At 59.8% G+C, this 26,258-nt stretch overlaps 1 protein-coding gene across 1 annotated transcript; it reads right to left on the bottom strand.

Moving 5' to 3' along the window:
* Positions 1–2,056: 2,056 nt before the first annotated feature.
* SEMA7A (semaphorin 7A (JohnMiltonHagen blood group)) lies at positions 2,057–25,228 on the bottom strand. Its single transcript, XM_037010144.2, has 14 exons — positions 25,019–25,228; positions 11,652–11,803; positions 11,101–11,142; positions 10,689–10,781; positions 10,392–10,476; positions 10,162–10,272; positions 9,388–9,527; positions 8,685–8,869; positions 7,638–7,746; positions 7,362–7,560; positions 4,681–4,808; positions 4,322–4,476; positions 4,040–4,101; positions 2,057–3,725 (listed from the first exon to the last, which is right to left on the bottom strand). Exons 1-14 carry the CDS (start codon positions 25,179–25,181, stop codon positions 3,364–3,366), a joined length of 1,986 nt encoding a protein of 661 aa, XP_036866039.2. The 5' UTR covers positions 25,182–25,228; the 3' UTR covers positions 2,057–3,363.
* Between the last annotated feature and the right edge of the window lie 1,030 nt (positions 25,229–26,258).

Below are 26,258 nucleotides of genomic sequence, written 5' to 3' on the forward strand. Positions count from 1 at the left end.
AAAGCTAACCAGAGGTGAATCTTAGTGGCCCTTTAGACTGACGAAGCACAGGGAGCCATAAAGGAACCTCCATTCCCTCTGGCTTCCCCAGGAGCGCTGAGCTTTGCTCTGTCACAGTCTCCTCCCTATTTTGCCCTTCCTTCTCCTTCACCCCTGGGAGGGGGATGCAAAAGACACAGGGCAGAAGGACGGGCCTGGCTCCTGTCCCCAAGCTGGCACCCAAGAAACCAAAGCTGGCGCCATGATATCATGTGGAGCTCTGTGCCTCTAGGGTCCAGCCTAATAGTCCTTCCACCCACTGCTGTGCAAAGCCTGCTGTGCTTCCTGCCCATTAGCCTGTGTCCAACCTGCCGCTCCATGCTGGCTCATTTACATGGGATTTACACGGGCTCATTTCATGCCTGGATGCACATGACTTCCTCCCGCCCACAGGGCCTCTCCTGGAACCTACTGGAGACAAAGGAGTGTGTTCCGTCCCTCAAGTCGTCTCCCGACCCCCAGGCCGTCAGTGCACCAAGATCATCCCTGACACTGAAGTCTGGAGCGGGCAGGGCCCTCACTGGAAGTTGCCCTGCAATCGGGGGTGTCGAGAGCTTGAATTCACACTTGGAACCCACTCCTTCCACCCTCTCCCCCACCAAAGAGGGGCTTGCTGGGGGTGGGGGGTAGCCCTGAAGCCCCTGCACTACTGCTGCTGCTTGGCGTGGAGAAGACAGGCAGATGAGGCCAAGACAGAGATTCTGAGCTCCTCCAGGACAAAGCAAATTGGTCTTCAAACCCAGCACGGTGTGCAGAAGGGGGTGCCACAGGAGCCCGGGCCAGCCCTTGCTCTTACACATGGGAAGAAGGAGTCTCAGGGAGGTCAGGATCTGCCCGGAATGACAAGGGGTGATGGCAGCTCGGCTGGGTCTCCCAAACTCCCTGACTGCTGGCCGCGAACACCTGCTGCCAGCCGCCCTGGTCACCCTGGGAAGGCTGGGTGTGGCAGAGGAAAGACCCAGGCAGAACGTTCAGCATGGGCTGGCCCCGGAGAGCACAGGGCAGACTGGGGGAGGCAGTGCTGGGGTTGGGGTGAGTCCAGCCCTGAGCACGGTCTGCTAGGGCCACCCAGAAGCGGGGCTCAGACCAACTCAGAGAGGGCAACTGTCCCACATCCCCCTGTCCAGCAGCGACTGCTCAGGAAAATCTCCCAGAACACCCCCAAAAGCCCTGGGTTCCTGCCACAAGGGGTAGGCAAGAAGGGAACAGAGGGAAAGAGACAGGAGAGGAGGCCTCTGGGAGACATCAGGGCTCCGCTCTGCACCCTCCGTCCCTGCTTCTGCCCACCACCCTGCCTCCCCTCCCCACCCCACCCCCTGCCGCAGGGGCCCTTCTCAAATGCTCTTCCAAGTTCTAATACCTCTGTGCCTTACCTTGGCTCAAGAGCTTCTAAGAGACAAGTATTACCTCAGCATTTGCCACTATCCTGGGGGGCAGAGCCAAGTTCTGGGGCAGGCACACAAAGCCCGCCCACCTGTCCTCTCTGCACACAGCCCTCACCCAGACCCGTGCCCTGCCTGCAGGCAGCTTGGAGCAAGCGCCTCACTCCCACTCAGACCCTTGAGCCTCTTGCACACACTTCTATCGCTTCTTATGCCACAAAGTCTTATTTGATCAGCTTTCCCTCCCAGAATGGCCCCTTGGAAGACATGGAGGCCTGAGGCTGTTTCTCGCATGGCCAGGGCAGGCCTCCCAGGGAAGACGGTGAGAGGTAGAGGCTGGCAAGGGGGAAAGCTCCTGAGGGGGAGGAAAGAAGGTGGCGTGCAGGAGCTGCAGGCTCCAGTCAGTGGCTCGGCGGGCCGTGCACCGTTCATGAGCTGCAGGTTCAGACTCTGCTCTGGCCTCTCACTAGCCCGCAGCCCTGCCGAGTGCTTCCTGGGCTCTAAGTCCGTAAGGCCCAGGAGGTGAGCGTGTGCAAGACTCATACAGGCAGGGGGGTACTGAGTCACGAACAGGAGTTCCCCCACCCTCTCATCCCCTGACCAGGACAGTTTTGCTGGCAAGGAGCAGGCAGAGGTAAATAAATAGCTTGTTTATTAGTAATATGTTACATTATTAAAGTGCATTGAGAAGAGATGCAGGGGCCAAAGCTGGAAGGCCACTGGCCCCAGGCCCTGCCCTGGGCTGGCCAGACGCAGCCGGAGAAGGGCCCAGCTCTCTGCTGAAATCCATGGGCAGGGCTGGGGGCAAGCCACCCACCCGGAGAGCTTGGCCCAGGCCCTCTCCACCAGAATTCACAGTTTAGCCTAAGTTATAACATGTCCTGAGCTGAAGGTGGAAGACTAGGAGCATGGAAGCACAGCCCCTGGGGAAGGGGACGGAGGGGAGGGGAGCAGACGCCCCACCCCCCAGCCCCCAATGCCAAGGGCAGAGTCCTAGAACCTCCCCCTGAGGACCTGGCGCCTCCTTCTAAATGAATGCGGTGAACCTAGGGCTCAGTGTCTCCTTCCTTCTCCCCGGTCTCCTTCACCCCACCCCCTCCTACAACCACCCCTGCTCTGGGGGCTGGGACCATGCCCCCCTCAGACTGGGCTCCCAGGGCAGAGCCAGCTCATGCCACACTCCTCGAACCCATGCCTGTCCCTAGACTCGAATCCTGTCCCATCCCTGGGAGCCTCAGACTGGGACTCCCTCCCCCAGCCCATCCCCTCCCCCCATCCCTCCCACCCCACTCCCAGCATGTAGTTTTGGTATTTTCATACAGATGCAGTCGGAAGTAGCTATACATGAATAAGCCTAACATAAAAATAGAGCTTTTTCCGTCCTTCTGTCCGGAAAGCAAACATCCTTCAATAAACATGCAAGGCAGCCGCCTAGTGGGACCCAGGGCTGTCCAGGGGGCTGCAGGGGGTAGAAACACCAGCCACCCCCAGCCACCACAGGAAGGAGGGTGAGGGGGCAGCTAGGGTACAGGGAGTCCAGAAGGACTCAGCCTCAGCCCCAAGGTCCAGAGATGGGGTCCCAGCTGCCCGTCCCAAACCCCACCCTCTGGCCCATGGGCTCTTAGGCCAGGAGCTTCCCTGCATTTAGTCAAGTGTGAGGAGTTTTTGAAAACCAGTCTCCAGAAGATAACGTCTTGGGTGATCGATGGCCCAGCTTCACAGTCGATGCCGTCATCCTCCAGCCCCACCACCCCAGCCCCCCAGGGCCCAGCAGCCGCCTGCGGCTGGCCCCCTCCAAGCCTGTTGCCCCCACCGGCTTACACAGTCCCCCTGGAAGAAGCAGTGGGCCAGGGGCCCGTCCGACCCCGCCAGCTCCGGGCGTGAGACTTGTCTGCGCCCCCGGGGCTGCGGAAGCCGGGGCCATGCCCCGCTCCAAGAGGCCCTAGTGGACCAGCAGGCCGAGAGCGAGCGTGGGCAGGACGCCCAGCCAGAGAGAGGCAGCCAGGGCACAGGCGTGGCCCAGCAGGTGCTCAGCCATGGCACCATTGTCCGGCAGCAGCTCCCAGTGCTGAGCCTCCCGAAGGTACGAGCCCTCCTGGGCCTCGCAGTGGTAGTGGCCATACTGGCGGGCTGTGAGGCTCTCAATGAACAGGATGCAGCTGGGGCTCTGGTGGCCGGGCTCGCAGCTCTGCTCCACGTTCTTTCCATGGCGCCACGAGTAGGTGGCGTGGCGGGATTCCATGGGGCAGCTCAGGTAGTAGCGAGAGTTCTGGGCTAGGGAAACCTTCTGCAGCGGGGCCTCATCTGGGGACGGGTGGGGGAGACAGCGTGAGGAGGGGCTGAGGGCTCCCAGGGCAGGCTTTGTCCTTCCCCACTGACAGGGCCTCCAGGGCCAGGGCCTCTAAGTGAACGCAAGGAAACCAGTGGCCAGTCTCCTCCTTACTCTCCCCTGCTTCCCTCACCACACCCCTCTCACAGCCACCCCCCTGCCCGGGAGGCTCCTGCCACAGGGCTCTCCCGCCCCATTTGCCTGGGGCCCCCGGGACCAGACAGCGCAGCCGGGGCATGGCTGCACCGCCCTTATCAGCTTGGGGCCCCAGCAGGGCCAGACCGGGTACCTGGCTTTGGGTTGGGGCACTCTTTGTGCGGCTCATCTGGATTAACAGACTGGAGCAGCGGCCTGGGGTTGGAAGGGAAGGAGGAGAGAGGTAAGCAGACAGGGGGCTGCAGGCCTGGCCCCTTCCCGCCCTCCTCCCCGACCCCTGTATCAGTGGCAGTACCCACCGGAGTAGGATCTGGCCAGGAGGGCCCAACACTGCCCACCTCCTTCAGCCCATCAACACCACCCTAATTCCTGTGTCCACTTTCTCCCTAGGGATAAGTGATCCCAGCCGACATACCCTTGGGAGCGGTAGATGGATGAACAGTGGCCCTGGTCCCAGCCGCAGTAGGGGTCTCTAGCCATGAGGCAGCCGTGGCAGCCCCCACCATAGACCTCACACAAGTCCAGGGGCACCTGGCTCACCTCCCACTGGGAGTTCACATACAGCTTCCGCTACAAGGAAAGCAAGACTTGGGTCAGGCCAGGACACCCACCCCAACACTGAGTTCTAAGCCCCCAGGCCATGGGTCCAGCTGCCTGGCAGGCCCTGCAGCCCAGAGGCTCTTAAAATTACATGCAAATCACATGCAAATCTGTCCTCAGCTGGCCAACACTGGGTAGCCCCATAGGATGAAGGCTGAGGGTAGGAAGGCTCACCCGGTCAGCATCCAGCAATATCGCCTGGATGGCGGCCGCCCGGCGGAAGGGCTGGATCTCCATGATGTTGAAGACACGGTTGTGTTCCCGCTCCCCCGGTTCCACCACCTTGTGGATGGTGCCCCTGTCTGTGGGCGAGGGGCAGAGGGTCAGCAGGCAGGAATCCCACCACAGAGCCAAGCAGCCTCCCTCTAGGCTGCGCTGACCAGGAAAGACACAGTTTGGGGAGGCTGGGAAGTCAGCTCAGGTGAGGGTCACAGGACAGGACCAGCGTGGGGCAAGGAGGGCATTCCTGGGGAGGGACAGGGGAGCAGCCTGTCCCAAGGGCAGCGCAGGAAGTCTCCAAGGCTGTCCCAGGGAGGCCATCCCAGGAGGCCCAGGGTGCCCCGAGGCCACAGGGGAGGCTGGACCATGAGGAACAGAACTAGCAGTCCCGCCAGCAGCCCCATGGGCCCAGGCACTGTGCGGAGCCCCCGCATGCGTTATCACCTCCCTTAATTCTCCACACCCCTGGAAGGTGGGTGCCGTCTTCCCCACTCCAAAACAAGGAAATGAGCTCAGAAAGGCTGAGCAGCTTGCTCAAGGTCACATGACAGGTAACTGGAACCCAGAGGCGCCAGAATCCCACGCCTCAGCATCTTCTATGACTTCCCTGCCTCCTGGATTCTTTGGGAATGTTTTCTTTAAATAAACCTTCTATTCTGAAATAATTTTAACTTTACAGAAAAATTGCAAAGATAGTACAGAGACTTACCATATACCCTTCATCCAGTCTACCCAGTGTTACCATCTTACATAACTGGTTCATTTGTCACAACTGAGCAATTGACACTGGGACATTACTATTAACTCAACTGCAGGCTTTATTTAGATTTCATGGGTTTTTCCACTAATGTCCTTTGTTCCAGGATCCAATCCAGGACTCTATGCTGCATTTAATCTTCGGGGATTTTTCAGTTTTTATAAAATCTCAGATCTGAAAAGGACCTTAGACATTGCCAAGGTCACATAACCGGGTTGCCTGCCTCCCGGGCCAGTGCTCTTTCCATTCACAGCTGTCAGGCCTAATGGGCACCCTGACCCCCGGGTCCTCCTAATCCCACCTCCCTCACTGCCCCAGTTTCTAGGATAGTTTATTCCCTCTCTCTCCCTCCCAATTTCCCAGGGCATCACTTGTCCCAAAAAAGCACTCCGATGATCGGATGACTGCCCGTGTAGGGCATTCCCTCTGCACGCCTGCGTGCCCTCCTCGGCAGGCTCTGAGATGCAGCCGGCCGCTCCTGCGGCACGCTAAGCTCCCAGCCCGGCCATTGCCTTCGTGAGCACACTGCCTTTCGCCTCCTTCCACAGCAGCCTCCTGCAGCTTCTCCCAGCTGAGAGAGCCTCTCATGCTCTGCAGAGGGCTCAGAAAATTCCACTTCTTATCTGGCTCCAGTACTTCCTGCTGCAGGCTCCAAACTGGTGTCTCTCCATTGGCCCTCAGGGAGAACCGAGGCAAATGTGCTGCTAGTTCAGCAGGAAAGAACCCGCAGTTCCCTCTGCCCAAGCCCAGCCTTCCCTGACCTGGTGCCTGCTCCCAGTCCTGCACTGCATGAACCCTCCTTTTCTGCACCCCGATGCCCTGTGGTGCCCCCGACTGACCATAGCAGCGAGGCCAGTTATTGCTGGAGCAGAGCAAGAGCAGGAGACCATGGGATGAAATGGTGAGTAAAGAAGTGGGGTCTCAGGACCCAGAAACCAGGACATGCCCTGTGGGAAATTCCTCCCCAGAAGCTTTCAGGAGCCAAACAACTGATGAGCCCACCATGAGCTGAGAAAGACCCAAGGTAGAGCAACGGCAGGAAGTCATGGGGAGGGAGGAGGTGGTAAACAATTCAGGGTGGGTGCCAGGCACCAGGGGGGAAAGGTGGCACCATCCTCCTGATTGCACCACCACCCAGTCTCCAGGAGGACCTACAGCCCTGCCAACACCGATCACGCCTGTTCCCAGGAGCCCCTTTGCCTGGAGCCGGGGACTGGGAAGCTTCCATGAACCAGCTCAGAGCTGGCTCCTCCATTGCCAGTGGCTCCCCAAATGCAGGGGCATCTCCCAGGGCATTCCGTCCAGCAAATTCCTGCTCCCTCAGGGAAGCCCCCTCCAGGGAAGAAGAGGACTCCCTACCCCCTCTGCAAGCCCCTGCAAAGGCCCTGCTGTCTGGAAGCCCCCCCCACATCGCACTGAACTCGTTGCACCCTACGTCAAGTGTCTCCTCTCACCAGTAGGATCCCAAAGGAGAGGAAGAGAGCCCGACTTTCCCATTCTACCTGGCAGAGGCCCACCGGGTACCCAGTGGGCAGGTCCTTCCGCCTGACTTCCCACATCTCTTCCTACCATCTTCCCTGAGTCAGACGTCCGGCCAAAGCTGCACCTGGCTGGGCTCAGTCCCCACACTGTGCCTCTGAATCTCGGCGCCTGCTCTTCTCCCACCCTAGGATACCCTCTCCTTTGCCCTCTGCCCCTACCTCCCCCACCTCCCTGCCTGACTCTTCTACAGCCATACAGACTAACCCCTGACAACTCTCAGTCACTCAATTCTTCCTTCCTCGTATAAAGATCCAACCACATGTTAATTACACTATTCTTTATGCCTTTCTTAGCCATTTGTGCAAAGGAGACCAGGGATCCCAGGGTAGCCCCTCACCTGTGGTTAGGTAAAGCACATGAAAGGTCTCCCCGTGGCTGGCTTGCATGCGGTGGACAACCACTTTCTGGTAGTGGTACTTAGAGTGGAAGAGTGGCGTCTTCAGAGGTCCCGTGGGCTCTACCCTCTGTGCCACCTCAGGATGACTATCGGCCACCTGAAAGGTCTCTGTGGGGATTGGCTGCCGGTCTGGGAGGCACTGTGTGAGGAGAACAGGTCCAAGTCAGTGGGGTGGCTGGCAGAGGGATCTGGGCCACAGTGGGTGTCACAGCTCACCTTGCCAGGACGAGGGCTGGGAAGGCCTGTGTGATAGCCCTTGAGTGAGGACATGCGGAAGACCCTGTCAATGTCTCCAAGGGAATACACGCAGACGGCTGAGTAGTTCCTGGGGGACACACAGAGACCATCTCGGTGGGGGTCCAGGACCTACCACCTGCACTCACCCGGACCAGCCCAGCACCAGATGGGACAGAACCACAGCCTTCCAGCCAAGCGCCCTGGCCTGCGAACACCACAAGGAAAGGGGCTGTCCTGTGAGCCAAGCCCAGCGCCTATGTGCTCCTGAACACCACTGAAGGATGGAAGGGAGTGGGGGGATGGAGGGAAGAAGGCGGAGGGTTGTGGGGAGGGACGGAAGTTCAGCCTAAGGTCTTTCTGCCGCAATCGAAACCACAATCTGTGTCCTGTCCCGTAATCACCGGGTTCAGAGGCCAAGCCCGAGGCAGGAGGGGTCCTAACATGTGCAAACCTGTCAGGTGACTCTCCAACCTCTGGGCACAGCTGCAGGAGGCTGATGCCCAGGGAGGCCGGACTCCACTCAAGCCCCGTCCCCTTCCCAGCCCAGCTGGTCTATCCATGTAGGAGCCACACAGCAGGGCCTTGGCTCCCCACCACCTGTGTCCACACACACCCAAGACGTTTGCCTGCCTTGTTTTCAATCAATGAGAGTGATTAAGGGGTGTGAATTATCAGCACAGGCAGTGCCTGAGTGGGTGTGATCGCACCCAGCACCCAAAGGGCCTCAGCAGCCTTTGTGCAGGACCAGCATCCACCCTGAACACCCAGCTGATGGGCGCACAGGCAGCGCTGCAGCCACGAGCATGCATACGGCACAGGCACACACACCCGTGTGCAGATTCACAAGCACCCCAGCACACATGTCTCCCTGGGCACTGACTGTCCCCAGGCCCAGCAGGCCCCTCCCTTGAGCCTGGGCTCCCTGCTCAAGCTGCATCAGCCACCTCCTCAGCAGGGTCCAAACCCTCCCATCCCTACTGGACACGTAGCCAATATCAGCCCAGCCCCAGGCTGAGGGTCACTCACCAGGGATTGGAGAAAACACCATAGACCCTAGTGTCCCTCCACTGGCCGTTAGGGTCGGGGAGCAGGAAGACATCTTGCAGCCTGTTGAAGTTCTTGTTAGTGGCACTGTCACTGCACACCAGCATGGCTTTCAGGAAGGTGTTCCACTTGGAGGCCGACAGAGAACTCTCGCCTCCCTGGTCCCCCTGGAAGGGTGGAGGGGAGAGGAGGCCCTCAGTGCCCACCCGGGCTGCCCACACACCCAGGGCATCTGCTGCCAAGAATATCAGCATGGACAGAGGTGCTGAGGAGGAAAGGAGGCTCTACAGAGAAGAAGGCAGAGGTGCCCCACTACTCAGGCCTGGTTCCTGGGTCAGGCTCCAGCTGGCAGGCCTGGCTGACCCAGGGCACAGGGCCAAATGTAGGGACCTGGAGGGGGAGGGTGCCAGGTCCCCACAGAGCAGGCCAGCTCAGACACACACTTGTCCACTCTCACACATGCACATTCACACACAGGACACAGATGCGCACATCCCAGCACCTTCATACAGGTAAATCACACATGTGTAAACACACTTTCATACAGACACACACTCATACCCACTCTCAAAGGAATACATACTCCTTCACACAAACATACGTATACATTTGCACACAGGAACTCACACAACTCACTCATCATATTCAGGCATAGACACACTTGCCCACTCAGCCGCCTGCTCACCCTGCACAGCTGGGCCACACGAGACACATTGAGAGGGGCCTCGGGATTCTTGTCAGGGTTGTCCTCTCGGAAGAAGTAGTAGATCTTGTCATCGTAGGCCTGGTCTTGGTGCACAATGGTGGCCTTGATGAACTGTGGGTCTGCCGGGGAGGGACACAGGTAAATGGGCGTAAGGCTGGGAGGCTCAGAGGACCCACCCCAACTCTGTACAGCCCCTGAGGCAGCACAAACAAGCCCAGGGCAAATCAGACTTGGAATAAAACTCCGAACACCAGGCCCAACAGCCCAAGAGGCCTGAGACTCTATACCCCCGCCCCACCTGTTTTGCCTCTCTTACAAAGATGTCATCGGCCCAGGAGCAATGACTTCATGCCTGGGGAGCAGGGGGAGGTCCCTTGAGTCCCCTATGTCACTTCTGCCTAATTGGCAAAGCCCTAATGAGGAGAGAGGGTGTGGTGCCCCCACGTGAACATGGCAAAGGTATATACCACGGCTCATGGGGACCCCACGCTGCGCCTGGGGCTCCCTCTGTGTTGTTCCCAGAGTGTGTTGGGCCCATCCTGCTTCCACCGCTTTGTCTCTGCTATGCCCCGGCTCCCTGGCAAGCCAACTTCTTCAGCTCTGGCTGTTCAGGCCTGTACCAAGCTCCCACTTTCCTGACTACCTGCTGCCCCAGTGACCTTCAGGGACCTCCCATGGAACACAAGGATCCCAGCTGCTGCCCTGGGCATTCCCACCCCCTCAGCACCCCAGCCCAGCCCCAGCCTGACTCACTCTGCATGACAGTATCACTGGTGTACAGCTCAATCTCGCCCTGGATGCGGCGGAACCGAGGGATCTTCCCGTTGAATTCCTGCTTCCGGATTGTGGAGTACACCTCCTCCCCTGGGCACAGCGGGAGGGGCACGGGTAAGGGCAGACAGCTCCTAGAAGTCCCTCCCCCGCACCTGGGCCACTGGACATGGAGCTGGCCACCCTCCCCAAGCCCAGGGCAGCAGCCCTACCATCAAACAGAACCAGGGAGTTCTCATCCGGGCTGAAGGGGGCATAGCCTCTCTTCTCACCAAGTGACTCCACAGTGCCATTCACCTGGGGGAGACCAAAGAGGGTCAGACAGCCACATCATCCCATGGCCACTGCCTCCATGGGTGCCAGCTTCCCAGCCAGGGTCCCCATCCTTCCAGGGATTCTATACACAGTGCGGCCAGCCTCAGGGTCACCCCACCTCCTTTCCACCGTGGGAGGCAGAAGGCCACCCGGACAAGGGTGAGCTGATGGGCACATGGGAAGGGCCTTCTCACCAGTCTCCAGCAGCTGGGGAAGCGGGCATTGGTGCCACAGACCAGCAGCCCCTCACCCTGCTTCTCTAGGAGCGTGACGTAATTCTCACAGTCCTGCAGGGGAGAAGGAGAAGGGGGAAGGTTGCTTGGAGGCCCAGGCAGGCCTAGCACTAGGACCCTCAATCTTGGGAAAAAAGGTATCAGAAGTCTGGGCACAGAGCAGGTGCCCTAACTCCAACCCCACAAGAACAGAGGAAGGGCACAGAGGCCTCAAAGGACTGTGTCTCCCCCTCAGACTGGGAGCTCCAGGGCAGGGCTACCGCTCTCCAGGCAGGAGCTCCCAAGGCGGGGCCAGGCCTCCTTTCTCAGACTTCCAGGAACCCCCACCCCTTCCCCAAGGTGCCTCCCCTCTGCACCCCCTTTCCCCACTCACCCGCTTGTCCCGGCAGGACTCCTTCGGGGAGCCAATGGTCACCTGGGGGGAGGGAGAAACATTAGTCCACTGCAGGGGGGAGAGGCCCCTCTAAGTGCTTCCATGCATGCATTCTCTAGACAAGCCCACCGTACAGGTAAGCAACAGGGGCTCTGAGAGGGCGGGTGATTTACCCCAGATCACACAGCCTACTCCGCCTGAACCCCAGAGCCAAAGCCCAGAGATCCCAAAAGACAGGGGCCTTGGGTCTCTGGAGCCCAGCTTCCTGCCTGCGCCTCCAGCCATGGGCATGACCCGCGAGCCAGGCGCATTAGCTCAGGCTTCTTCACACCACCCTCACACCTTTGCCAAAATGGGCTACCTTCGGGGAGCCTCCCCCAGGGACCACTTCTGGGATATAATGGGGATAGACCAGTTTAGGAAGAGATGCCAGCTCCCCAGATTCCCTGAGGCCTCTCACCAAGGCCAGAGAGGAGATAAAAAGAGAGATGGGTGAGGGGAAGGGAGGGACTCACTGTGTCCCTGGGGCTGGCAGAGGGTTCCAGACTCACCGTGCGCATGGAGGCGTTCTTGCCCTCGGGGAAGTCGAAGAGATAGACCCTGCCTCGTCCACCCACCCACACGGAGGAGCTGCCCGGCTCGTGGAAAAGCACCGTGTGCGGCTCGGCCAGGCCGAAGTCCACCCGGTCCTGCCCTGTACGGCCTAAGAAGGAGGCAATCAGCAGAAATGTTGAGGCTGGGTCCCGGGCAGGAAGAACCTGAGCCCCTCCCCCAGGCACATGGGCATCTGCCTGGCAACTAGTGCTTGGATCTGGGCTGGAGTAGCACCAGGACTCAGTGCCTGGTAGGAGGAGTGCACCCTGGCGGGATCCAGAGACCAGTTGTCCTCACCGCAAACCATGGCCCCTGCCCTATAATACATACGACCTTAGGGTGGGGGCAGGATTTAGAGACCCAGGAGAAGAACAGGACCCCCCCCCACACACACACTTTGTTGTTCCTAAGGGGCTAAGCTCAGGCAGGAGGGACCAAAGTCCCCTGGCTCTGCTTTGTGAGCTCTCTGCTGCCCAGGACAGGGCAAGCAGCCCGCCCCACCCCCTGCAGGTAGCAAGGCTGCTAACTTAGCACCCAGGTTCCCAGGAATTCCTTTGCTCAGAACCCAATTTCCTCCTTCAGGAAGTCCTCTCCAACCCTGCCCCCAACCAAGCCCTTTAGCAAAGGCAGGTCAGCTTAGATTTGAGCTGGAAAGGAATCTTTAATGTCCATTCCCTCTCATTTTACAGATGGGAAAACAGAGGTCCAGAGAGAGGCAGCCCAAGGTCACAGGGTCACGGTCAGGCCCTGAACCAGAGCCCATGCTCCTGCTGCCACTCTGGCCTGGTTTCCCAGAGATGCCAGCTCACCCCCATTAAAGATCAGCCCTCCCTTCCCAGCATCTCTGGAGCAGGGGACCCTTCACAGAGCACAGCTTGTGACTTTAAGCAGAAGGGGTGATCAGGACAATTTTGCCCAAAAAGGAAACTGTCTGCAGATGCTGTCTCCGGGGAAAAGATGTCTCATCTCCAGTGACATTGTTGAGGTTGTCCTGGTTGCAGGACTGACTTACAGGGACGGGATGGCCTGTGGCTGTGCCCCTGGCAATCAGCCCCAGCTAGCATCTTCCCACCTCTGACTAGCCTGAGCCCTCACCCAGGAACTCAGCCTGAGCACAGTTACTCAGCGGCAGCAACTCCAGGGGCAGCTAGCTTAGCACTGGTACCCAGTCAAGACACGTGCCCAGCCCAGATGGAAAAGAACAGCCATTTCCTCAAGTTGGCCCCCAAATCCCTCTTGCTGCCACTTGAGCCATTCCTATTGTTCTGCATTTAATGGGGGCAAATTGTGCAACCTTCACTTCATTCCCTTTCCTTAAGATACACCCCTGCGGGGCACCAAGTCATCTCTGGGAGTGGTATTATCTCCCTCTTCACCTCAGCTATGGCCTGGCTTACTGCACAGAGGCAGAAACTGAGGGCCCCAGGGGACACACTGGCCCAAGGTCACACTAGGAGGCAGGATGGGCTGGCTTGTCCAGGGGCATTCTTGTCACCAGCACTGTGGGCAGAGAAGTGCTGAGTTCAGTACCCCTGGGTCCATCTCGCCCTCCGGTGTTCCACAAACAGCCTGAGCAGTTCAGGATGTCAGGCCCCCCTACCCCGAGGATCACTGCCCCTCACCCCAGCTGGGCAGGGCAAGGGCTGAGAGCCCAGCTCTATGCCAGGTGGTGGGAGGGTGGAGTTGGCCAAGGCCCTGGTGGGACTGGCAGGTCTCAGGCTCCCAGGTTCCTCCTCCTTCCCAGCTGGGGTAAAATTAGAGTCCCTGACTCAGCTCCCACAAGGCCCCCCTCTCCCTGCAGCCTGAGTAGCAGCCGCCATCCCCACAGCCCAGCAAGAGATCCAGACAGCCTGCAGCCCAGCTCACCTCCCACCCTCCAGCCAGCCAGCAGCCAGGAAGAGCCATGGACAGAAAAACTATGTGTCTGCCTCTGCGTTCGGGCTGGGGCCTGAGATCCGAAGCCCCCGAGGCCGCAGGCTGGCCACCTCCACCAGTCACCTCACCCCCAGGCCTCGAGGAGGGGCCTGCACAGCCAACACACAGGGTAGTCACGGGCAAAGAGGCACCTGAGCGAGGTCAAGCCTCACGGGAGAGGCCCGGCGTGCCCGGCCCTAGAGAGAAGGGTCTGAGGCAGAGACTCAGCCCCGCCCTGGAGTCCAGCTAGAGGGGTGAGACAGCCACCCGAGAGCAAGCCTCCACAACTCAAGCACAACTGTCTTGGTGTAGAACTTAGGGCTGCTCGCAAAAGATTCCTGAGGACACAGAGGCTGGGTGAGGGGTGCCACCACTGGGTGCAGCAGGACGGGCTACAGTGCCAGGGCTGCGACCGTTCTGTTCAGACCTCAATGCCTGAGTCCCATTTTCCTCATATCCTGGCTGCAGCTGCTGGCGTTGGGGGAGGCGGAGACCACTCACCCCATTTTGCAGAAGAACAAACAGGAGCCCAGGAGCATAGCCTCCCTTGACCCCCTAGGCTCCCGCCCTCCTGGCTCTGTGCCTGGTGATGTGTCCTGGGGGGATGGCACCAGCTCAGCCCCAGGACAAGGCCTTGGCCCCTTCTCCACTCCAGCCCCAGCCCGGCTCCTGCACCGCCTGAGGCCCTCAAAGGGCCTAATTGTGCCGGGGAAGTGTCTGAGCGGCAGCAGCAATGAGCACATGAAAGGGAGCTTTGTTCCGGTCTGTCGCAGGAGCGGGGGCTGGGGATTCAGGGGCAGGAGGGCTGCCTGGAAGTGAAGGCAGCACCAAGCCTTGGGGCCAGGATCCATGGCCCCATGGCACCAACAGAGAAAGCTGGGCCAGGGTGGGGGCAGCCTTCAAGGCCTCTACCCTAAAAAGGCCCAGCCTTTTTAGGGAGCAAGTGTCACATTCCTAAACATGTTTTTTTTGCTTCCTTAATGAATCCAAAGGGATAGTGAGGAAGGGGACAGATCCAAGCTAGATGGGCCAGGAACAGGCAGAAAGATAATTCCAGGCAATGGACACAGCCAAGAAAGGTAGGGAAGCTCACTGTGGCGGGTAGAGACCTAAGGCGAGAAGAATCAGGAAGGTGGCTGAGGCCCAGGGTGATGGGGAGAGCAGATGCCGGGCCCCAAGGACACACAGGCCCACCCCACCAGTCTCCAGGGCCGGGCGGCCTCTCCTCCCAACACGCAGCACCTCAGGGCCAGGGTGGGAAGGACTCCCCTCCTCCAGCACCCCGACCCCCCTGCTCCCCCTGCCTGACCAACCCCTCTGCTTCCCACCCTGGATACCTAAAAGGAGCGCCGTCTGGCACTGTGTCCCCTCTCGCTCCCCAGCCTGACACATTAGTGGCTGACTAAGTGGTAGCTAAAAGCTCCCAGAATAACCAAGAGTTCAGGCAGGGAAGGGGGCTAGGGGCACGTGGGACAGGCATGGCCCAAAGGCTGGCCAGGCACAAGATTCCCCTGACACCCACTCCATGTGATTTAGGGCCAATCCTTGCTCCTTCTGGACCAAAACAGAGCACACTCGCTCTGCCCCATACCGTCGGATTCCACGGGCCCATGAGCCCCCCTTCCTCAGTGAGCCCCCCTTCCTCACAGCGGGAGACCAGCAAGGCCCTGGCCCAGGCCCAGCCCCAGGCCCAGGCCCAGCCCCAGCCCCAGCCCCGGCCCCAGGCCCAGCCAGAGATGGATGTCAAGAAATGGCTGGTGTGGGATGTAGTTCCCCACAACCAGGCTGACTGTGGGTCTCCGATCCTGCTGGGAAGAATCAGACCTGACCCTGACCCTCTCATGGGCCCAACCCTCCCACCACTGTGCCAGCAGCCAATGGGCTGGGCCAAGTCTGGACTGTGTCGGGTGGGTTTTCCAAGCAGGCCTCCCTGGCAGACCACCGTGCTTCCTCTCATTTTCTCTAGATGCTGTCCCCAACCAGCCCCTGTCATCTCCATAACCTCACCGCTTGTCAAAGACGAGGGCAGCCCAAGGGGAAGGTGGGGTGGAGGCCGGTATGGGCGAAGGGGTGTTGTCCCTGAAGGGAGCAACAAGGAATGGGACCCACATCTGGTCTGGGCAGGAACAGCCTTCCAAACTGACCCACTGACCCAAAAGACCTTGAATGCTAAGTAACCTCAAGGAGCCCTTTGAAAGTGGGCATTGAGGCAGGCTCTGAGCATGGCAGGAATGCAGGCACCCAGCAGGGAATGCCCGAGTCAGGCAGCCAGGGAGGCCAGGGCTCGGGGCAGCAGCCAGGCCAACCTCCAGTTGGGAACCAGCCACATCTGGCAGGAGCCTCCTTCCGTAGCTGCACCCCACCCTGCATTACGGGGCCCACCTCACACCCTGGCCTGCCACACACCTGGCAGAGGAAGAAGGAAGGTCCATGTGGGGCCCAGGAATTAGCCTCCAACCTCTCCACCCTTTGGAATCCACAGCCCACAGCCCACACCGCACAAGCCAAGGTGGAAGGGAAGAGATCTGAACAGTCACTGAGCTGAGCGAGCACGGACGCCAGAGAGGCTGTACCACTGGCCCAAGGCACACAGCAAGGGAGGCAGAGGCAGGGCCAGGCCGAAGTTTAAGCTCTCTGGTACCCATCACCCCAGTCCAGCCCTCCAGGACCGCATCCTGGACTTCCTAGGCAGCCTCTGGATTGCAAACCTGTATCTCTCCTTCTCTCTACTTCCGTGTGTCACCTCGTGCTCTGCTTCCTTCCTGCCCTGGTCACTAGGTGAAGAGTCACTGACCTGCTGGCTGCAGGGAATCACCCACCCGCCTTCCAGGGCGTCCCTGATCTCCCAGGGGCCTGGAGTGACCAAAGCCTTACACCCAAAGGGGTGACTAATGGTGGAACTGGGCACCGCATCGCAGGTGAAGGGAGACCTTTCCACTGGGGTGGGGGCGAAGAAACAACTGCTTCATGGATTCTGTCCCTGTGGATATGACCAGGGATGGGGCATGAGGTGTCTGGCCTTATACTGAGAAGCCCAGCTTCCAGGATGGCACTCGCCCATGATAAGGTTGCTGATGGGGTGCTGGTAACACTCAACAGGGCAATGGTCCAGACAGCTGCCTGGCAGGGGCGGGGCCAGTGTGCTGGGGCCCGTGGCAGGCCGTTGAGATGGCACTCAGCTCAGAGGGGAGTGGGAGGTCCGCCTGTCTTTACTAGCCGTGGAGACAGTGAGCTAGGTGGAGGGGGTGTGCCCTCCTGCCCGCCAAGGCCAGCCGTGGAGGGGAGGGGAGTGTATCTTCAGCGGGCACTCTGCCCTGGTTCCAAGAAGCCTCGTGCTCCCTTTGCAGCCAGGCGGCTGGCTGGCTGTGACCAGGGGTTGGCCTTCCTGCGTTTGGTTTCCTTCTCTGCATTTTGGAGGGGCTGGTGCTTGCCAAGGTCTAGGTTTTATAACAACCATGATTTTTCAAATGACTCACAAAAGAGTCAAGGTTAAGTTCGTGGGTCCTTCTGGCAAAGTGTGGGGTCATGGTTGCTGGGAGAGTCGGAGGTGGCTTTCAGGGTGGAGGCGGGCGCAGCAGTAGCGGGCATCTTCATGTGCTTCTGCCAACTAGCCCACCGAACCCCCCAACTTCCCTGCGAAGAAGGTAGGACAAGCACCTGCATCTCCATTTGCCAGACAGGAAAGCCAAGGCCCTTCGAAGCCAGCAAGGGCTGCGTGCCCTTTCCGTGGCACCACTGTGCTCAAAGGGCCCGAAGGCTTGGCTGCTGGCGAGACCAGCCGGGCGAAAAGCTTAGGGGGAAGGGGCGTGTGCAACGCAAGCTGTGGAGGGGCCGAGCGGGGCCTAAGCCAGGCCAGATTCAGGGGCTCAGGGAAGGAAGGCTGGCACTGGGGCCCAGCTGGAACCAGAAGGAGGCTCCAGACCCAGGGAAGGCAGGAAGCCCAGGACGAACACCACCTCCTGTCCACCTTCCGCCCGTTCTTCAGCCCAGCAGGATCTAAAAGCTTCAGAGTGAGGCCAAGGTCAGCTGGTGGCTCCTTCAAAGAAGAGGGTGGACAGAGGTGCAAGGCCTGCCCTTGGGCCCACAGCCAGGGTGGGGTGGAGAAGCAGGCAGAGGATGACTGGACCATCCCAAGTGGAGGGGCAGGCAGGGTAGGAAGACCACTGGGAGACAGACGGTTCCCCCGCTCAGCCCCAGCCTGAGCCAGTGCGGAGAGTAGGAAGCGGCACAGAGCAAGGGCAGCCAGCCAGCATAACCACTTAGGGAGAGCTGGCAGCACCAGGTTGCCAGGGCTGCGTTTCCTCAGAAATCAGAGATGCCGAAGGAGGAGGAGGAGGACAGTGATGATGCGCCTACCGCCTAACCACTCCGGGGCATTCACTACGCGCCTGGCACTATCTGAAGTGATTTTTAGATATATTAGCTCATTTAATCAACCTGAACTCTTATGAGGTAGGTTCTCTTATTATCTGCATTTTATAGATGAGGGCAGGGAGACACAGAGGAGTTGAGTAACTTGCCCAGGATCACACAGCTATTAAGTGGTGGAGTGAAGGTTGACCCACAGGCAGGCTGACTCTGGAATCTGTGCTTATAACATTATGCTCCATAGATGGGCCCTTGGCAGCTTCCAGGCCAGCCCCGATCACACAGATGGGAAGACTGAGGCTCAGACAGGGTGGAGGCTCTTGCCCAAGGAAAGCACAGCCTCCATCCATGAGGCCCCGAAAAGAGCGTGTGTAAGTGCGTGTGGGTGTTCAGGCCCAAGGCAGGGTGGGGGTTAGGGATCTGGGGCTGCAGCACAGCACGGAGTGCTGACCAGCCTGGCTAACTGGGGAAGAAGTTTCTCAAGATCTCTGCCCAGAACAGAAAACACTATGTGGTCCAGGGCCGACCAGTGAAGGGCAGGACGTCCTCATGAACCCTATCTGCCCAGCTGGGCTCCCACTCAACCCACACTGGCCTCCACCCCTGGCTCCTCAGCAAAAGAACCCAGCATGGCTACTCTCCTGGCAGTCATGGTCCGCACACCACTGCTCGTCTCTGCCAGGTCCCCTTCCACCCCCTTGCTTGCGCTCCCCCCTCCTGACTGCCCTTTCCCTCTCTGTCTGTGCAAGAGCTCTTACCTGTCCTTGAAGATCTAGCTTCAGTCCCCCCGGCTTCAGGAAGTATTCCAGACTGCTGCGGTCCCCACTGCTCTGTCCTCTCTCACACCCTGGGCTACATACCATCTGGCACACACCACCTTCTCTCAAATCACACTACCTGGTGGGATTTCACGGGACTGTGGGGTCTTGAAGGTGAAGGCCAGGTCTCCTCTCACTCCACAGTCCCCAGGCCAAGCCAAAGTCAGGGCTGGGTAAGTGAGGGCAGCTCAGGCAGTATGCAGGACTGGCAGGACAAACGCCCATGTCAGAGGAGTACATATCTTTGAATAGCTTCCTGGGCCACTGATAAAGGTGCAGCATTTATCACAGTGACCTTCCTTCCTCACGAGGCTGGACCAGAGTCCTGGACCCAGAAGACAGTAACATGATGGGCTCTCAGTGCGGCATGCTGCCTGGCTCTTCCCCTGCCCCCAGGAAGCCTTCCCTGGTTGCCCCACTCCACACTGGCTTTCCTTGCACTCACCTCCTGCCACAGTCCTTGGCTCTACCTCTGCCTTGCAGGTTCCTGACCTCCCCGAGTGCAAACCCGGGGCTTCTCCTCCTCTCTCCCCTAAAGGAGCTGAACACAGGCCTAGGCATGAGGGCTGCCCAGGGGTGCTGGCCCAGAGCCCGGCCCCTGATTGGAAGCAAGGGGTGCAGGAGGCACAGCAGGATCAGCCTAATCCCAGGCCGCCGAGACGGTTAAACCCAGATTAGCCCAGGAAGTGACACAGGTCAACTTCCCTCAAGACCTGAGGCCCAGCTGCCTGGAGGAAAACACCAGAAAGGGTGTGATGAGCTAGTGCAAAACTAAGGTCCTGAAGGGAGGGTGGTCATGGCCAGGCATGGGGAGGCTCTTGGGAGCAGACAGGGCTGGGCAAGAAGAGGAAGAGCTGGGGTTCAGCTGAGCTGGCCAAGAAGGAAATGGGCTCGAGGTGCCCCAAGGCTGCAGAGAGCACACGAAGGCAGGCAAAGTGGAGGGAGGTCCGGGGCAGGCGCAGGCAGGAGACAGCACCGGTCCCAGTTCTGCCTGTCTCCCTGGGTGACCTTGAGCCAGTCCCTGTTATCTCTGGCCTCATTTTTCCCATCCGTGGGACTTGTGGTCGGCCTAGCTGATCTCCGACATGAGTTTTCTGATGTCCTAAGCTCTGTCCCATCAGGCTGTGTGGGTTGGAGTTATCCAAGAAGGTTCCTTGGAGGAAGTGAGACACTAGCAGAAAGGAGGAGGGTGGAAAGGGTGCAGGGAGGGACAACTAGCAGGGCAACAGTCCCAAGGCAGGACAACTTGGGGATGCTGAGGGAAGAATGTGGGAGGTAAGGTGGAGTGGGGCCAGCCACCGTGCAGGAGTGGGGAGGCGGCAGCTCTGTCACTATGTGTTCTAAGAGGAACGCTCAGCACAGTGACACAGAGGAATGGAGGGGTCTCAAGGAGGCCAAGCAGTCCTGGAGGCACAGCAGGGTCCGGAGCAAAGGCCAGGGGGCAGGGGAAGGCTAGTAAAGGGCTCGGAGAGGGAGAAGCACCCTCATACCATAGGGGGCAAGGAGAGGACAGATCTCCTGGTCCCTCACGGCTTGCGCTCACCGGGGAAGGGGGAGGCCCGTGTTCTCGGAAGCGGACGGCCAACAAGGGACCACAGTCCCATGCTCTAGGAGGGCTCCCTCTTCCGCCTTCTCTGGGCGACAGGAGGCTTCTGGGGCAGCCACACCCGGCCAAAAAAGGCAACAAAGAGAAAGGGAAGCTTTCTGGCCCCAGAGCTTCTAACCAGGCCAGGGGAAGTAAGGTCAGTCTCTTGTGACACCGCCAGAGGGCTGAGGGCATGGGGCTGGGGGTGGAGGACAGGACCTCAGGTGGGGCCCCAGTTGTGAACTCAAGGGCCACCCAGTCCTGCTGTGGGACACTGGTGCCTTTTCCCTGCACAGAGCTTCAGCTTCCCCTACACATTAGGGGCCCTGGTCTGGCCCTCCTTAAGGAAGGGCTCCTGGTTCTCCCTGGGCCCACCACCCAAGGGCCCAGGATCCCATCTCCAGCCCACGGAGAGGTCTGCCCCTGTTAAGGAAGTGAAGGTTCCTGGAAGAGGAAGCTAGTCAGAGGAAGGGCATCTGCTCTTGCCCCACCTGGCTGGGGCTGGCTGGCGAGCTCCTACCCCTATAAAGTCTCTGCTGAGGAGTAGCCTCCTCACTCGGAGAAGGCACGCAGTTAGGAGTCAGGCAGAAAGCTCTGATCTCCCCTGACCCAGCCCCAGCTTCCCATCAGGGAGCTATGACCCTGGGGAGGCCTCCCCTACCTGCCAGGTTCCTTCCTCCCCACTGCTTGGCTGGCTCTGGAAGATCAGGTGGCCCAGCTCAGATATCTGCTGCTGTCGGAAACCTTCCTGAAGCCCCCAGACCCCAGCTGACTCAATGCCTCCCTCTTGGGAGCTCCCATTCAGATCTTCTCCTCTCCCTGGTCCTGGTTGCAAGTTTCGGAGTGTGAAATCCAGTCGTGCCAGGTGTTTCTGGTCCCTCCCCAAGCTGGCTCCTACACCTCCTGCCATCCCAGCTTGCCACCTCTTCCAGGAAGCCCTTCCTGATTGGGGCAACTGAGTTAGGTACCTCCTCAACCCCTATAGCTGCTGCCTGTTACAGGCCCTGCCACATTCTATTGTAACTGAAGGCTGACCTGCCTGTCTGTCTCCTCATCTACACTGAGAAGTTCATGAACTGTCTGGTTTCTCATCCCTGGATCCCCAAGCCAAGCCCCATGACCAACACAAGGTTGGCCCCAGCAAATGTCAAATGTCAAAAATGCTAAATTACTATGTCTACTGTTGAGGCCACAAACCAATGAGCCACTTCCTTCAGCTGGTATTCAGCTTTGGCTCATGAGAAAAAAAGATAGGAAAGAACATGAACATCAAGGATTTCCCCTGATTCCCAGGTTTCAATTCCTCCTCACCCCTGAGGTTCGAACAGGCCACCACCGCCTGGTAAGTACAAGTGCTCTGATGGGTATTAGTGCTCTGGCAAGTACAAGCTCATCGCTCCACCTGCTTTGAACATTTGAGGAAACCGAGGCTCAGAAAAAGGCAAGCACTTGTCAGCATCATACGGAAAATCAGGTCGGAGCTGGGACCAGAACCAGGCTCCCAACCTCCCACTTCTTTGCCCCACACCATGCTCGTCTTGACCCATGCAAGGGTCCATCCCACCGCAGCCTGCCCTCGGAACTTCACTACCCATGACAGAGGGGCCACAGAGCAGGAAGCTCCTGGTGACACCACCAAACATCTTTCCATTTGCTCCCAGCTTAGGAAACCTCCCTCCCCTCCCGGGAATCACCATCCCCTCCCTTTCTGCAAGGGGAGTTCACCTTGAAGGTGATGAGCACATTTAAGTCCCCAAAGGAACAAGGATTTCCACTGGAAATGCTGATGCTTGGAGAGCCCCAGCTGTGACCTCATCTCCTGGAGGAGGTGACAACAACCCCCTGCCCTGGGGAATGGCCCCATAATGGCTCCCCCAGCAGCCATCAAGTCAACAATAACATCCTGTTGTTTAACTGGACAAGAGAGCGAGCAGGGGCAGCTGGGCAAGAGGAATGGAAGACTCAGCTCTGCTTCTGGCTGTGGACAGCCTGGCTCATCTCTGACCCTAAGAGTCAGGACCTTCCAGGGCTTCTCTCTCTCCTCCAATCAGGGATGGGATAGGAGACGAGTGCACTGCTTACTCCGTGCACCGGCCTCCTGCCCTCACCTGCAACCTACTCCCCTCCAGGCCGTTTGCCGAGCTGGCCCATATATTCACATCCTTGACGGGCCAGGTATCAGTGACAGCCCCTGGGGGACAACCTGCAGAGCTCTTCCTGTTCTGGCCAGCTCTGAGGGTCAGAGACAGGTGCGGAGTGCAAGGGCCCCCAGAGGGTCAGTGCTGGCACATCCCTCTCCCTGCTCTAGGCCAGGCCTGTATCAGGCCTGGAGAAGCACCAGCCTCCCCAGCAGGCACAGTCTGGGACCCTCCCCGAGCTCTCTGAGCTAATCTTTCCCTAGAACTTAAATATCCCAGCAGCAGAAAATAAATGACAGAGGAGCCCTCCATACCTAGTCCAGTGTCCACACCTGTCCTGGCCTAAAACTAAAACCCCAATCTGCGACTCATAGAGAGGAAGCTCCAGAACCACCATTATCCTTCATTATTTCTGGAGGCCACCACCCTCCAATCCCCAAACCACTAGACAGGGACCTAAACCTACAGCAAGGCTGGGAGGGTCCTCCTCTCACCCTAGTCCTGGGTTTGCCCTGCCAAAGCCCATGCCTGTCGACTGCCATGTGTCACCCCACAGGAAATAGGAGGCAGCTGTCAGCCAAGTCATACCATCACCAGCTGGCGGTCCTGGGGGACAGGTGGATGGCAGGGTCTGTCTGGCCAGTGGGGTGCCTGGCATTGGTGAAAAATGCCCTGGGACAAGACAGGGGAAGGATTAGCAGACACCAGCAGGAGTCACTGGTGCATTATCAAGCAGAGGGCACTGCCAGTGTGGCTAAAGTAGAGGACTGTGTTCAGGGGAGAGATAGAGCTAGGTTGGGAGTTTTGAAAGTGGGTAAGAGAACTGAAAGCAGATTTAAATAGCCTCAGCGTGGGGACTAAGTGCCAGAGAGGGGAGGTAAGCATTAAGTGCTAAGAAGTGGGTGTGCATTAAGTATGGGGTAAGAGGTCTTGGGAAGGCTTAGGTAAGGGCAAGCAGAGCCACATGGTTTGGTGCAGCGAGAGATTCCAGAACTCTCAGACATAGCCATTTGTCCCCTTCAGCGTGCCCAAATACTGTGCTCTCCAGGACAGCCAAGGGACTGAGACAAGGCTAAGGTGCTGGGAAGGCAGAGGAGGCCTGGGCTGGAGCTGGTGTGGCTGAGGGGGATGCAGGTGTCCCCCATGAGCAGAGGTCCAGCTGTCCTGCTCCACTCCCACGAGAAATACCTCTGGCTGGGTAACACAGCTGGCCCCCAGAGTCCCTCCTTCTGGACAAAAAACTGCCTAAATCCTTCTCGCTTCCCTACCCAAAACTACCACTGGTCCTGTGCCAGATCAGAGCCCCCTGTCTGCACTGTGAGCTCACATGCTGCTGAGTGACCTTGGGCAAGTCACATTTCCTCTGCTGCAGCCGCAGTCCAGGCCAACCGTTTTGTGGCTCCCCCGCCACCCTCCCCGCTTCTTTGCTAAGAATACCTGCCCCAGATAATGCTCAGGCTCTGGCAATCCCTGCAAACCGCCTGAGGCATTAAAAGGCTCCAGGCAGGGCCAGACCAGACAAGTCCCCCCACTCCATCTCGATCCACCACCCCACAACAGGGGGGCCGCAGCGCAGCGCCGCCAAATTTGGGGAGAGAGCATTTGTGTGCCATGCAGGCGAGGGGAACTCATTCCCTCGCGGCGGAAAGCCTCTGGGCCCACCTAGCCGGCTTTCTGACCCACTGTACAGGGGTCTAAACTGAGGCGCCCCGGGGGTAATCCGGTCTCCCATGTTCACATATCCACCGCGGCCTAAAAGCTGCACCCCCGTCCCACACCCGCCGCCTGGAGGGATCACAACGGCCGCGCCCCGCCCAACCGGCACTGCCCCCCACGCTGGTGCCGATTCCTGGTGACAACCGCCACGTGCGGACAAGGGGGAGCGGCCGGTCCCGGCACTGCAGAGGCAGCGCCCAGGTGCCCCAAGCCTCTGTGCCGCACCGCGTCCCGGCCCGCAACAGGGGGTCCACCCGTTTCCCGGCCCGCGATCGGGGCCGGGGAGGGGGCGGGGGCAGGCAGCGGGGTCTTTGTTCCCGCAGTCTAAGCGCAGTGGCGGCGGCAAGGGGTCCGCGCCCCCCTTGCCGGCCCAGCCTGCGCCCCGCGCAACAGCGGAGCCCGCAGCTCGGGAAGGAGACCTGGGCGCGAGTCCCGGCAGGAGGGGGCGTCCTGAACAGAGCCCCGGGCGGCGGAGGACCGAGGGCGCCTCTGGGCCGAGAGAGGGACCCGTTCCCACCCCTGCTCCCGGCGCTGCGGCTCCCGGCCGCGGGCGGACTTGGGGCGACTCAGCCGGGGCTCCAGCCCCCGCCGCTCGCTCGCCGCAGCGTTCCTGCCGGCTCGGCGTGCCAGCGGGCACACTCACGCTCACCCGGACCCACACGCGCCCTGCGGAGGCAGCCCGGGACCCAGCGCCGCGCGCACGCACCCCCTCGGGTACCGCACACCCCCGCCCCCGCCCCGCGCCGCGTCCCCCGCCGGGCCACGCTGGCCGCCGCTCCACCCACCTTTCCAGACAGCGGAGATGCGGGGTCCGTTCCTCGGGTGGCCTTGGCTGGCGGCAGCGGTCCAGAGCAGCAGCAGCAGCAGAGGCGCGGACCGAGCCAGCGGGCCGGGGACGCGGGCGCGCCAGGCGCCGAGGGCGGCGCATCCTGGCGGAGGCGGTGTCATCCCGCGGCCCCGAGACGACAGCGGAGCGCAGAGGAGACTGAGCCAGCGCCCGACCGCAGGCTGATCCCAGCGCGAGGAGGCGGAGTCAAAACCTGACCCCACCCCGCCCCTCCCCCGCCCTCACAGCCTTCGCGCATCTTGGCTGCTCACCGGGGACTCTCTGCCCGAGGCCCGAGGAACCTATCCTCCCGCTCCACTGAGGAACTCCACTGGAAGAACAGGGGCCTGCGGTGCCCGGGCGGACGTGTGGTCTTCTCCGATCGGCGCCGGGCCCCGTTCCCTCCCAGGGCCTCAGACCCCCTCTTCCCATCCCGTGAAAGGAGGGGCCTAGAAGTCTGGAAGGACCTTTCCGAGGTCACAGACAAGCCTGCTTACTACCGAGCAACCTCGCTAATTGCCAGCTAAGTGGTTTGGACCCTGAAGGCTGTGGTTCTCAAAGGACAGGCTGACCTGAGTGGACACCACTCCCTCTGAGCCCAAAAAGCAGGAGCAGGATGCTCCGTCCAAGTGGTGGGAGGGAGGAAAGCAGAGGACGGATGAGCTGCAGGGCGCACTCCGGGCCCCACCAGAGCTCTGCTGTGAGAATGCGGGATTTCCATCTTGGCCTGGCTCCCCCCACCCCCTTTTCCCTTCTCCTCCTTTCCCCAGCCAGCAGCCTTCTGGGCTGCCTCCCCCCAGCCAGCTGGTGTATGCTCAGAAAATCCAAACTCATTTCCATCTGAGTGGAGGGGGATATAATTAAAAAGGCCCCTTCCCCAACAGAAAGAGGGAGCATCTTGCATGCCCAGGACTCAGTCCAGGGAGCAGGGTCAGCTCAGCTTCAGAGGATCTCTGCCCATGAGGTGCACAGGGCTCAGCTCCGCAGGCGACTTGATGCCCCAGCAGTGATCCCCTGCAGGGTGCAGGCCCAGTCCCTCTGCAGTCCCCTGAGCCCAGCAGGCAGCTCTGCCATCAGCTCCTCCTCTCAGAGCCACAGGCTCGCCCTTTATAAAGGGGTTCTCCTCTCCCTCTGGCCATAGAGGGCCCAGACCCCTCCACCCCTCTGCTTGTGCACATCAACCACAGATGGGAAATCCA

The sequence above is a fragment of the Manis javanica genome, chromosome 8 (genome assembly GCF_040802235.1).
Source record: "Manis javanica isolate MJ-LG chromosome 8, MJ_LKY, whole genome shotgun sequence".
In the NCBI taxonomy this organism is placed as follows: domain Eukaryota; kingdom Metazoa; phylum Chordata; class Mammalia; order Pholidota; family Manidae; genus Manis; species Manis javanica.

Bases quoted from the DNA above. Each gene is read 5' to 3' on its own strand.
- SEMA7A (XM_037010144.2), bottom strand. From the start codon at position 25,181: ATGACACCGCCTCCGCCAGGATGCGCCGCCCTCGGCGCCTGGCGCGCC. The intron at 7,747-8,684 runs GTGAGTGACCCT...TGTGTCCCCCAG, and splicing joins GGTGTTTTCTCCAATCCCTG to GAACTACTCAGCCGTCTGCG. The intron at 4,102-4,321 runs GTATGTCGGCTG...TTCCAACCCCAG, and splicing joins TCCATCTACCGCTCCCAAGG to GCCGCTGCTCCAGTCTGTTA.